General features: G+C 37.1%; 2 protein-coding genes across 3 annotated transcripts in view; both read right to left on the bottom strand.

Annotated features, from left to right (window-relative positions):
* Nucleotides 1–6,579, bottom strand: LOC127519798 (uncharacterized). 2 transcript variants are annotated; one of them, XM_051907387.1, is made up of 5 exons: nucleotides 5,963–6,579; nucleotides 4,897–5,103; nucleotides 2,467–2,838; nucleotides 2,045–2,172; nucleotides 1–736 (listed from the first exon to the last, which is right to left on the bottom strand). In XM_051907387.1, exons 1-5 carry the CDS (start codon nucleotides 6,006–6,008, stop codon nucleotides 614–616), a joined length of 876 nt encoding a protein of 291 aa, XP_051763347.1. In that variant the 5' UTR covers nucleotides 6,009–6,579; the 3' UTR covers nucleotides 1–613. The 2 variants fall into 2 exon arrangements, with proteins under 2 accessions (XP_051763347.1, XP_051763346.1); XM_051907386.1 differs by having other exon boundaries at nucleotides 4,897–5,226; nucleotides 5,963–6,576.
* A 1,429-nt stretch (nucleotides 6,580–8,008) lies between these two features.
* The window catches only part of LOC127520216 (uncharacterized), a 31,890-nt gene continuing 27,772 nt past the window's right edge, over nucleotides 8,009–12,126 (bottom strand). Inside the window, exons 7-10 of the mRNA XM_051908159.1 lie at nucleotides 11,650–11,961; nucleotides 10,452–10,577; nucleotides 10,269–10,297; nucleotides 8,009–8,851 (exon numbers count right to left, since the gene is read on the bottom strand). Of these exons, the coding sequence (XP_051764119.1) occupies nucleotides 8,648–8,851; nucleotides 10,269–10,297; nucleotides 10,452–10,577; nucleotides 11,650–11,961 (671 nt within the window). The 3' untranslated portion in view covers nucleotides 8,009–8,647. The remainder of the gene's footprint in view (nucleotides 8,852–10,268; nucleotides 10,298–10,451; nucleotides 10,578–11,649; nucleotides 11,962–12,126) is intronic.

Genomic DNA, 12,126 nt, shown 5'->3' on the forward strand with positions numbered 1-12,126 from the left:
TGAAGTTAACAGGTCTTTATTCACAGATAGTTTAGATTGTGCAGGACCATCAAGCAGGCAAGTGATGAACATAAGGAGTTCAATGAGCGGTAACACTTAACTGAGGAGTCTTTGTTTCTTTGCAGGATGGTTAGATGAGCACACAGATGATGAACATTCTTTTGCAGAGACTGACAAGACCAGACAACAGGTAAGCATGTGCTGTGTGCTTTTGATGGGTGCTGGATGAGGGTGTGGCAGGTTAATATTCCGGTGGGTGGAGCTGAAGGACCTGATGCTGAAGGCATGCTGGCTGAATCCATGACAAATATCAGTCTTTTCCAGCAGTTTTATCAGTAGTGCAGAGTCAGTTTATATTGTTTGACTTATTTGCATATTTGTGCACATGATTTGCATGCTTGCATATTGCAGTATGACACTGTGTGAGAGTAATAAAATACACTTCTTGGCCATAAGGAAGGAGGTACTAAACTGCTAAAAAAAAAAAAAAAAAAAAAAAATTCTTTTAGCATCATTAACACACCTCTACAGAAAAACATCAAGCATTCACTGTTCTATTGCTGATAATGTGCTTCTTTCAAAAAATAGATTTTGGCTACATGCTTTCATTTATTTAAATAGCTAAAAAAGGTGATGTCGCTCTGGCAGTCTCAGCCGGATAAGGGGACGATTCACTGGCAACAGTCAACAATGAAATCTCAGCCTTATTAGTGGACAAGTATTCAACATGATGCTCCTGTAAGAAAACACAGATTCACAGAAGATAAATGAAATAAACAAGACTGATGGTTTTCTAAAAAAAAAGAAAGTAACACAATGTCTTATATATTGGACATTTCTTTTGAATATTCAGTCTTAAAACTGTATTGCATCACGCATGTATACACATCCACACATGTGATAACATACAGATTCAACAACCACTTTATAAATTTAAAGCATTCAAAACTTTGTGTGCACACTTGTATATTTGTGAATACAATACATCTTCTTGCATTTGTGAAACATATTTTGCAAATATAGGGCCAGATTTACTAAACACGGCAAATGCAGGTGAAGATGCGGATCTATGTTTAAGTGGATTTATTGAGTTCTGTGATTGATAAACGGACAATGAGCAAATAAAAAAAAAAAAAAAACAGACGCAGCAGAGCATTTCCATAATGACAAACAAAATCCCCCAAGAGCATCGCAAATTAGTGTAGGCTCGCAAACAAGCAGAGCCGATGATAATCAGATGTGGGCAATTTACTATCAGCAGCAAATAAAAAATAACGTTGCTTGAGAAACAACGTTAGGATAACATCTTCATCTGGCATTAAAAATTAATGAAGACGAAGGGTAAAAATGATCTCCAGCATGTCAAAAGAAAATGGGTTAAGACATGGGAAGCGGGCATGCTAAAAAGGACGCTAAAGACTGCAGTCTCCAGCGCCTCTTGAGGACAGGAGAGTGAGGTTTACATTCACATCTCTTACTAGCTTGCCTCCGTTACACTCACCCCCCTAAACCTCACTCCCATCGGGGTCACGGCACCAAATGTAACCAGTCCTACTCGACCCGCTCTCGACTCGGACTCGAATCGGCGTCTCCGGCATGGGAGGCGGACACGTTAACAAGTACGCTGAAGACCACAGTCTCTAGCGCACCTCTTCAGGACAGGGGAGTGAGGTTTACATTCGCAGCTCTTACTAGCTTGCCTCTCCGTTACACTTGTTTGGGCTTTAAATAATGGCGCAAATCCCAGTAAATTGACTACGGCAAACTTTAGTAAATCATCTTGCATGCTTTATTTAAATACTTGCCTACCATGCTTGAAAGGGAAATGCCTACAAATGCATAAGCAATAAGGAAATTCTTCGCTGATGTCTCACTGCGTCTTTAGTAATTCCTGACATTTGTTTTTTTAACGCCAAGGGAGGGTTTGCACTGGCGCAAGCTGTTAGTAAATCTGGCCCATATTGTTTTATTTCATACATGTGAATTAGTTTATATCCTGATTATATAATCATATATAACTCAGCTGTATGTATTTGATACTTGCATTCTGTCCTGGTTTTTTAGCTTTATTACGATGACAGTTAATCACACCAGCGGTGTGATTTACAGCTGCAGAAACCAGCAGAAGAACACCAACGCCAGCACATATTACTGCTACAGACTGACCTGATTCTGTAAACACAGACATACATAATCATTAGACATCAAATGATAATCAACTTTACTGATATTGTAAACTGATATTTACCCCTTTCTTCATTGATCATTAGTTGTATGATATTGATTGAACTGATAGATGTTTTTTAAGAACAGCAATTAAAAAAGCATGGAATAAGCAGAGGTCACCAGAAAACTGAAAACTGTCAAAATGAGTCAAAGCTCTTTTTTTCCCTCAAACAGTTTACACAGAAACTTTAAAATTCATCAAAAATGCATAATTTCATTAAATAAAATTATATACTCAACCAATGACGGCAACACTGAAGCTCTTAAAGCTGCTGATGCTGATGCTGCCGTTGTGGAGACGACTGATGCTGCTACTGCTGTTTATCTCCAGTTTATAAAGTCCAGCATCTGTGGTTCTGGTGTTTATGATGGTCAGAGATCCAGTTTGATGATTCACCTTCAGTCTGTTTTTGAATCGTCCATCAGCGTGTTCACACTGATCATCCGTGCAGATCTTACTGAGATCTCCAGTGATTTCAGCGATGCAAGTATCATTAAAATACCACATCATCACATCATTTGGGTGTTTTACTACACCAGGATCTAAAGTAACAGATTCCCCCTCCTTCACTGACTTTCTCTTCACTTCTTCTAGTTCAGCAGCAGGAACATCTGAAACACAAACCAACAGCGGATCTAAAAAATGTATAATTATAATACTCATAGCAAATTGCATAATTACATGGGATTTTTTGAATAATAATTTTTTTGTCAAACAATTATGTTGTAAAAATCATGTCATGAGCTCTTCCTTGACTTTCGATTTAAACACATTTTACATACTTATTAGCCTATCTTTCTTATCAAATCCTCTACAATTAAAAATACAAAGTATGCATTTAAACACAATATGATAATAAATGATATGATGAGAAACTGTGTCTGCATTACTGCCCTGAGTGAGGCGAGTCTTGGGCAGGCCCAAAACAGAAATCTCTTGGTTTCCTGGAGGCAGCGCAATGATCTGGTGCCCCCTTGATGGTTATATAATGATATAATACACTGCCAACACAGTTGTCGGTCCATATAAGGACATGCTTGTCCTGAATAGAATCAAATGTCTCGAAGACAGATAGATTGCTCTCAACTCCAGTACACTGATGTGTTCCATGGTCCAGGGGAACACCCATGAGTCTTTGACTGTTCTGCCTTGCCAGACAGCCCTGTCAGAAGAGCATCCCATTTTCCTTGCTTGTATATTCACCCGAGGAACTCCTTGGTTCAACCTGTTTTGCTTATTTATAGACGCAGAGCCTGAACACATTTCTGTGTGGCCTTCAACTTCACTGGCCTGTGGTGAAGTCGAAAATGTTTGATCCACCTACTGCAGTGGTCGTGCTTTGAGCAGTCCCAGAGGCACTACCTTTATTGCTGCCAATATCATTCATTTTTAGAACTGTGCCAACTCTATTCGATTGCCTAAGTGGACTGTGTCAGGGTAGATAACTTTGTTACCCTCTGCTGTCATTGTCAGCAACAGGGATTGAAACAGAGGGTTTGGACATGGTAGCATGACAATAATGGCACAGTGATTGACTCATGATTGTAAGACAGCCAGCACACATGGTGATAAGGAGGTCAAGTGCATGATAACTAACACCTGTCTCTAATTCCAGTGACTGGCAAAAAGACAGGATATAAGCACCCCACAGACCTGGGACAGAGAGACTTAAGCCCTCTGTATACTTCTTTTTTTACGCGTTATCTAGTGTACGTGCGCAGTCAAACGCACAGCCATGGAAAGTATACTTCATTTGACTCGTATGCATACACAGGCGTTCAACGCATGCACAGTTTTGAGCAATCTCAAAACCCATCGATGCTCCCAGGCAGTTGCCACCTTGTGGATAAAATTTTTTTACATTTTTGGGAGTCAATAAAGACTGTTTGCTTGCCACACAGATCTATTCAGGTTGAGCTGGGGAAGGTGGAGGGTTTCTGAAAGTGCGCTGCAATTGCTACAGCAGGGATGGGCAACTTTGGTCCTGGTGTGCCACTTCCCTGCAGAGTTTCGCTCCAACCCTGTTAAAAAAATAAATAAATAAAACACCTGCCTGTAGCTTTCTAATAGTCCTGAAGACATCGAATAGCTTGTTCAGGTGTGTTTGATTAGGGTTGGAGATAATCTCTGCAGGCCCTCCAGGACTGAAGTTGCCCATCCCTGTAAACAGCAAATGCTGACTAAGTATTTGAAGGTTGAACAGCGAGCTCATTAGCTGCTGATACAACAGGAACCAATCAACCGTACCCTACAGAGAATCATGTGATTACACACAGATTCAGCCTGCGCCATCTAGAGTTTCATGAGAGAACTTTCTATTTCTGTCATGACAGCTCTCTGAGTGTTTTGCGTGGTAATTGATTTTTTTTGTGTTTGTCATAATTGTTTATAGGTTGTTTTGTTATTTGCTATTTGAAATGTTGTGCTGCTTTGTACATGGCATGCTGTTTTCATACTCTATGCGTCATACTGTACGATTTCTGGCCTCACCCCTGGTTCTGTGTAATGAAGAAAAGTGTGATATTTATACAAATTCCACTTTCACAGCAAATTTGTTTTTAAGGAAATTACCTATTTACTTAAAATACAAGAATAGAATAAATAGCTTAGATGGTCACAGATACAGTATAATGAACATATCAGTGATGATAATACTAAACATGACTCACCACGGACAGAAACACTGAAGGTCTCATCACTGTCACTGCTGCTGTTGATGATCTTCAGTTGATAAACTCCAGCATCTGTGGTTCTGATGTTTGTGATGGTCAGAGATCCAGTCTGATGATCCAGCTTCAGTCTGTCTCTGAATCTCTCATTATCATCATGACTTTGATTATCTGCACAGATCTTACTGGGATCTCCATTAATTTGAGCTACACAAGTGTCATTAAAATACCATTTAATTCTCTCTTGTTGGGTTTTTTTAACACTAATGTGTAGAGTGACGGAATCTCCCTCCATCACAGACACTGTGTCTGTATGAACACCAGACACATCTGAAGAAAAAATAAGCAATTATAAATCACAGAACAGAATAATAAATTACGCTGATCATCCAAACTGCATCAGGCCGTTCTATTAATTAAAACTGGGCAACTGAAGCAATAGATAATATTTACCAGTAATGATAAAAACAGCGATCAAATATAGGCTATAACAATTTATATCTTTAATTTATAATAAGTGATCTGTTACTTATTTTTAATATATATATATATATATTTAAGTAGCGGTGACACTTTACAATAAGTTTCATTAGTTAACATTAGTTAACTACATTAGTTAACATGAACTAATAATGACTGCACTTCTACAGCATTTATTAATCTTTGTTAATGCTAATTTCAACATTTATTAATACATTATTAAAATCAAGCGTTGTATTTGTTAACATTAGTTAATGCACCGTGAACTAACATGGACAAATTATGAACAGCTGTATTTTTAACGTAAACAAATTTAACATGCTCATGGTTAGTTCATGTTAGTTAATACATTAACTAATGTTAACAAATGAATCTAAAGTGTTACCTATAGCTTTCATTAACGTGCCTTAGAAAAAAAAAATAATGGTGTGCATCTTTAGACAAAACAATGACACTGACTTTAAAAAGTTGCTTTCAGTGAAGACAGCACAAGCATGCATTTTAGTCTGGACAAGACTTAAGCCTTGTCTGTGAAACCGGTGATTGGAAGAGAGATACACATGTTAACAGATAGTCTACGTCTTACCATGCACGAGTAAAACACTCGATATGTGCAAAATAAAGAACTTCATCCCTCTGAAAATGAATGGATGTTTTGTGGAATATCAATTGTTCGTTAAAAAAATGTTATTTTCTGTTCTTGCGCAGACGCGTTTTGCTGCATAGGCTGAAATCGAAAATAATCCAGATTCCACTCTGAAGCTACCAAAACCGATCCTCCTCTTCTATCGATTGGTGATATTTGCCGCTTGTTGTGAGATATGTGTGGGTTGTTATTGGGGGAGAAATAGAGGGTGCGTCCCAATCGGAAGGCCGCATCCTAGTGAAGCTGTGTCCTTTTTAGCCTAGTCCTTCTGAGGCTCGTGTCCTCTTCAGCACTGAACGCACTTGCTGTTGTCCTCTGCTGTGACGTACGGTTCTGCGCTTCTGCTGTTGGATTGGGCGAGCCTCCGCTGACTGCGCACGCGGCCGCACGCTGACTCCCAAACGGATTGAGGCGTTTACGCGCTCGCCGTTGTGCTATGCATTATTCGTTGTTGTTGTTTTTTTTTCTTTGAACATATATAAAAGCAAATACACACAGTTACACCTCAAAACAGCATTTAACAACAAAAATAGAATTATAACCAAAATAACCAGTAAAATAAAAAAAAATAAAAAAAACTTTGAGCCAGGCAGGGGTAACATATAATTTAAAATAAATTAAATTTGAGAGAGAGGAAAAACTTTTTTTGCACATTATAAAAAACAAATATTATAGGCCAACTTTTGCACAGTGTAAGGGTTTTTAAAGCTTTGATATTGCTGGAAGAAGAGATACCCAGATAGCAAAAACCCAGATGCTTCGTAAGTTCTGGGCCAGATTCGCTCAGCGGACTTGGGCTGGTGTCTTTTGGCACAAAAGGCACAGATCTGTTTTTGCTCATCTGGACCAGCACTGGGCCTGCTCCAGAACAGATGCGGATTCCTTTAAGGTGATTTGGCCCAAATGTGGCCCAAATGTCCATGGATGAATTTTGATTGGTGGCACCCAGAATGCACTGCAACATCCTTTTTGACCTGAATCACTGAACTCATTTAGAGCCCATAAGAATGATTTTTTTTTTTTTTTTTTTTTCAGAAATCCTTTGGATTATATTGAAAAAGCTGATCTTCTGCTGTAGAATCACAGTGCTGCTGTAATCAATAATGTAAATCTAAGATTGGGCTCTAAATGAGTTCAGTGATTCAGGTCAAATAATGATTATGTGAAAACATAACCAACACCACCTGATCATCTTTTCTCTTTGCTTGTCTGGCTGTTACAGCTCAGCTCAGTTAACAGCTCAGATTTATCATGGTAAATATAGTTTATTGTTACTACTATAAAATCACAATTTAATAAGCTTTTTTTTTTTGTGCACTCTTAATTATTGTAAAAAAAGAATAAATTAAAATGAATAATATGCTATCTTGTCTTTGAAGAGTGTAAGAGTTTTTCTGAATGTTATTTTGATGATAGTGGTGTCTGATAAGGCATTACCACAGTTTTACTTGTAGGCCTAGTAAAATCACCAAACACTTTGGCTGTGTGCACTGGTATTGTTATAAACTTCCTGACATTTCCATACAAAAATCATTCTAAAATCATATGCATTCTATCCCACTGGAGTGTCATTTAAATGTCCTAACTAGTTCACCTTTCCAAGAATAACCTTCACCTTCATCCAATATAAAATATATGAAAGCTTTTCATTACACCTCACTGCTGATTAGAAACGGCGTCAACATAAACCATGAACTCATGTGCTTTTAGCTCTCCATTATAGCTCTGTGTTCTTTTTACCCCTTTAGGTGCTGGGAGAGGCTGCTCACAACAGAGCAAATGGGTGGAGCTTATTTCTAGCTCCTCCAGACCGGCGAGGAGGAACGAATGTATGGGCCTAATGGGTGGAGCTAGAATATCCAACCACACCCTAACCCTACCCACAACCATATCCCTCCACGTAGACGTCCAGAAAGGTGGAGCTGGATGTCATTTGACTCTGCAGTGAGTACCACTTGGTTTCTTGTACATTATACACTGTGTATATATATATATATATATACTCATTTATTTGATTTAACTCTGCACCTGTGTCTCATTCACTGGCAGTGACACTAATGAGCTGGGCCTGATATAAGTAATTAAAGGGGAATCACTTCCACAAAATATTTTTGTTCTGGAATTATATTCGGAAAAGAACACACTAAACACAGTAAGCTTTCTTCCTCCATTAGCTCCACTATCATTTGTCCATTATTATCCACTTTCCATTAAACAGTAATATGCTGTAGAAAACAGTGAATTCAGGGTAATATTTGTCATTTATGGCTACCGTGGTCCATGAATTAACATCACTCAAAGTCAACCCTCAGAGGCTGTGTCCTAAATCACATCCTATACCCTCATTCTCTATTCCCTACATTAGTTCACTAATATAGTCATTTATGCATCCAGTATCAGGCACGGAATGTGATAAATACTCAACAACAAATAAATCAATAAAATCCAACTGGTGCACAACGAACATGTCAAGGCAGCTGTCAATCTGTGCTGTGTGAAGAGAGCCGTCTTGCAGTACAAGTCTGTGTGCAGCGGTCAATTTGGTCACAGTACCCGTCTTCGTAAGGCAGTAATAAGAGAATGTACACAGAATGGACAAAATATCTCTTATGTCAAAACATGATGTTATAGTGATGCCTCTTCAGCAGCTTCAGATGGATTAGAGGATGTCTCGTTATCAGTGTCCATCAAAGGAATCTTATTCTGATTAGGAGACGTCCCGTTGCTAGTATCCTTCTTTGGAGTGTCAGTCTGATGAGGAGACGTCTCATTGGCAGCATTCATTAGAGGGACAGTCTGATCAGGGGTCGAGTCATCTACATGATTCTCCTGTAAGAAAGCAGAGATTCACAGAAGGTAAAAGAAATGAACAGGAATGATGTTTCAGTTACACAAATACAAAATACAAGAGAAATACAAGAGACTAGAGAATCCTACTATTGTAAATGGTGTGTTCTAATAAGACACTTGCTCTCTAATTAAAGTTGCAAGATCTTTTTTGATTTATATTTTTTATTTAGTTTATTTTGGAGTTGTATCTGTTTTTTATTGTTTTGGCTCTGCCTTACCTGTGAACTTCTTCAATGGTGATAAAAATAAAGCGGGAAAAAACTATTTACAGTGTTTATGTTACACTTAAAGTGGGGTTATTAACACCTAATGCAAATAGATAATTATATAATTCATGTAAATTATTATGCAATAATAACATAAAAAATATTTATATAACTGTTCTTCATAGTAAAGAAGAAAATTCTTAAATAGTCAGTTATTATTATTGTCAGAGGTGTAAAATATTTGAGTAATTGTAATTGAGTATCTTTTTGGCTACTTTGTAGTTGTACTGAGTATCAAAGATATTAGTAACTTTTACTCTCTACTTGACTACATTTTTGATTAAGTAAATGTACTTTTTTAGTCCAAGACATTTGTGATGAGTAATGCAATTACACATTACATTTTTCATGGCACCTAACTCTTTCTGCAGCAGTTTGTTTGAAGAAGTGATATTGCTATCTAAAGGCATTGAAGGTACTATATCTTGTGCGTTTTACCCTTACCCAAACTTGTCAACAAAGTTACTTTACGTGAATTTGAGTCCATTAGGAGGTAGTTGCTGAATCACAGGTGTTAGATTTATTAGATGAGGACATGACGAGGCTGAAACCAGCACATCCAGTGCAAGTAGACTTTGACTAGTTAATTTTACTTAACATTATTTTATTTATCCACTATATAGAAGAGACCTTTTTGAAGGATATTAGTTTACTTATGGCCTTTTTTGTGCACTTGAGACTGTAGATGAGGCTGTTGTGTCGACCTTGATTCATTACAATATTGAGGTCTTCAGTTTTATTTTGATTTTAGAAAATAAACATGATTTCTCATCTTACAAATCAACTGTTTCTTGTGTTTCACTGGCATGTCTCTCAGGTGTCAAGGACTACTGCATCTCTGAGCCTACATTCAGCATGAGTAAAATACTTAAGTACTGTTAAAATCAGAAACTCTAAAACTTTCACTCAAGTCGTATTTGAATTGGTTACTTGTAACTTGTAATGGAGTCATTTTCACTGTAAGGTATCTGTACTTTTACTCAAGTATGGTTTTCAAGTACTCTTTACACCTCTGATTATTGTTGAAGTTATTCTTTTTTCTGAAACCACATAACACAGTGTTATCTGAATCTGTAGTAAATTCACAGTTTTTTAGCACACAGACAGATTTACAGCACACAGAATCTCACCTGATCTGGCTCGGCCTGCATCTCACCGTCTGTTTAAACAATAACAAACTCAATTAAACACACATTACTTTGTTTAATTAGAATAAAAATACATTTTCACATCTTTTAACAAGTTTTTTTCCCACTTAACACACTGAATCTCATATTTTCTCACTTGTTAAGTCATGTGTATGAATGTAATACCTTTTTGTCCTGCTTGACGCTTGCGACAGTAAATCACACCAACAGTTACAGCTGCAGCAGCAAACGCCTGTACAGCAACAACTATTACTGCAACAGCACCTGAAGACAGACCTGAATCTGGAACACCTAAAGACAGACAGTCATTATTACTAGAAAGTGAATGATTATACATGCAGTATTTATCAATATCTTTGACTTATATTTACACCTTCTTTGACTATCAGCTGTATTATTGGTTTAACTAATAAATGGCTCCATCTAGTGGGATCTTGAAGAACGGCAGCTAAGCAGCATCACAGCACTGCTATCTCAACAGGAAAAAGTAGAACTATTTTTATGCATTTTTCCTGTTGATAACGTTGAATCTAAAAATTGCAAGATTTATAATGACACAAAATGCAACGTGAAGTCAGCGCAGACAGTCTCATGAGCAGTGCGCCGATATACAGCTGTCATGAGTCTGTTTTTCGTATTAGTGTCATGTCTTTTATTTATTTATTTATTTTTTTTATTGTATTGTTCATGATTTCACGTCTTTTTGTAGACTTGTTGCCAAGTCTGCGGTTTTCCTGCGGAAACGGGCTGCTTTTACACTGTTGCTGCCGGTTGTTTTTTTGTTTTTTTTTAGATGAAGCTATTTTTTTTTCATTAGCCTACACCAGGATCTAAAGTGACAGATTCTCCCTCCACTGACTGGTTCTTCATGTTATCTTGTTCTGTAGCAGGAACCTCTGAAACCATTTTTTTTCTTCAGACTTTCTTGCTGAAAAACAAAACAATAACCCGAGGGAGCTGAAAGTGATTACACAAGACCTTTCTTAATTTAAATCTGAAGGGGAAAAAAAACAAAAACAAACATTTATCCATGTTTTGTGTTTATGAACATATTTTAATACTTATTTTACATCAAATAATAATCAGAGATTATACGATGAGAAAGTCTTTTCCACAACACACCTGCAGCTATTTTATAAATCCAAACTAACCACTAAAATTAAGTTTATCAATGGTAATTATTGAGTTTTAAATAAAAATGAATTTAATTTGTAGTGTAATCAACGAATTCCACCAAGTATTTTTCATGAAATGATCTATTCGCTGTATGTGAATTAATATACAGGTACACAAAAAAATAAATAAATAATGATGTGATATAAAAATATGTACTCTGCTTTTAAACATTCATTAAATGACCCACCACTGACAGTAACATTGAAGATCTCTGGATTATTGCTGTTGCTGATCAGTACTAGTTTATATTCTCCAGAGTCTGTGTTTCTGGTGTTTGTGATGGTCAGAGATCCAGTCTGATTGTCCAGCTTCAGTCTGTCTCTGAATCTCTCATCACACTGATCATCTGTACAGATCTTACTCTGATTTTCAGTGATTTGAGCGATGCGAATGTTATTAAAATACCATATAATATCTTCTTGTTGGTTTGTTTCAACACTAGTGTTTAGAGTGACTGAATCTCCCACTGACACTATCTTTATATCAACACCAGACACACCTGGAGAAGAAAGGAACAAATCATTATAAATTACTTTTTGGCTAATATAAAACATTCAAACAAACATCAGAAGAACATCATTGATTTACACATTCACTCATCAGACAAACAGACATGAGTCTCATTGAGGATCTTAGACAACTGAACATCATACAACACACATCC

Source organism: Ctenopharyngodon idella, chromosome 10 (assembly GCF_019924925.1).
Source record: "Ctenopharyngodon idella isolate HZGC_01 chromosome 10, HZGC01, whole genome shotgun sequence".
Lineage (NCBI taxonomy): Eukaryota > Metazoa > Chordata > Actinopteri > Cypriniformes > Xenocyprididae > Ctenopharyngodon > Ctenopharyngodon idella.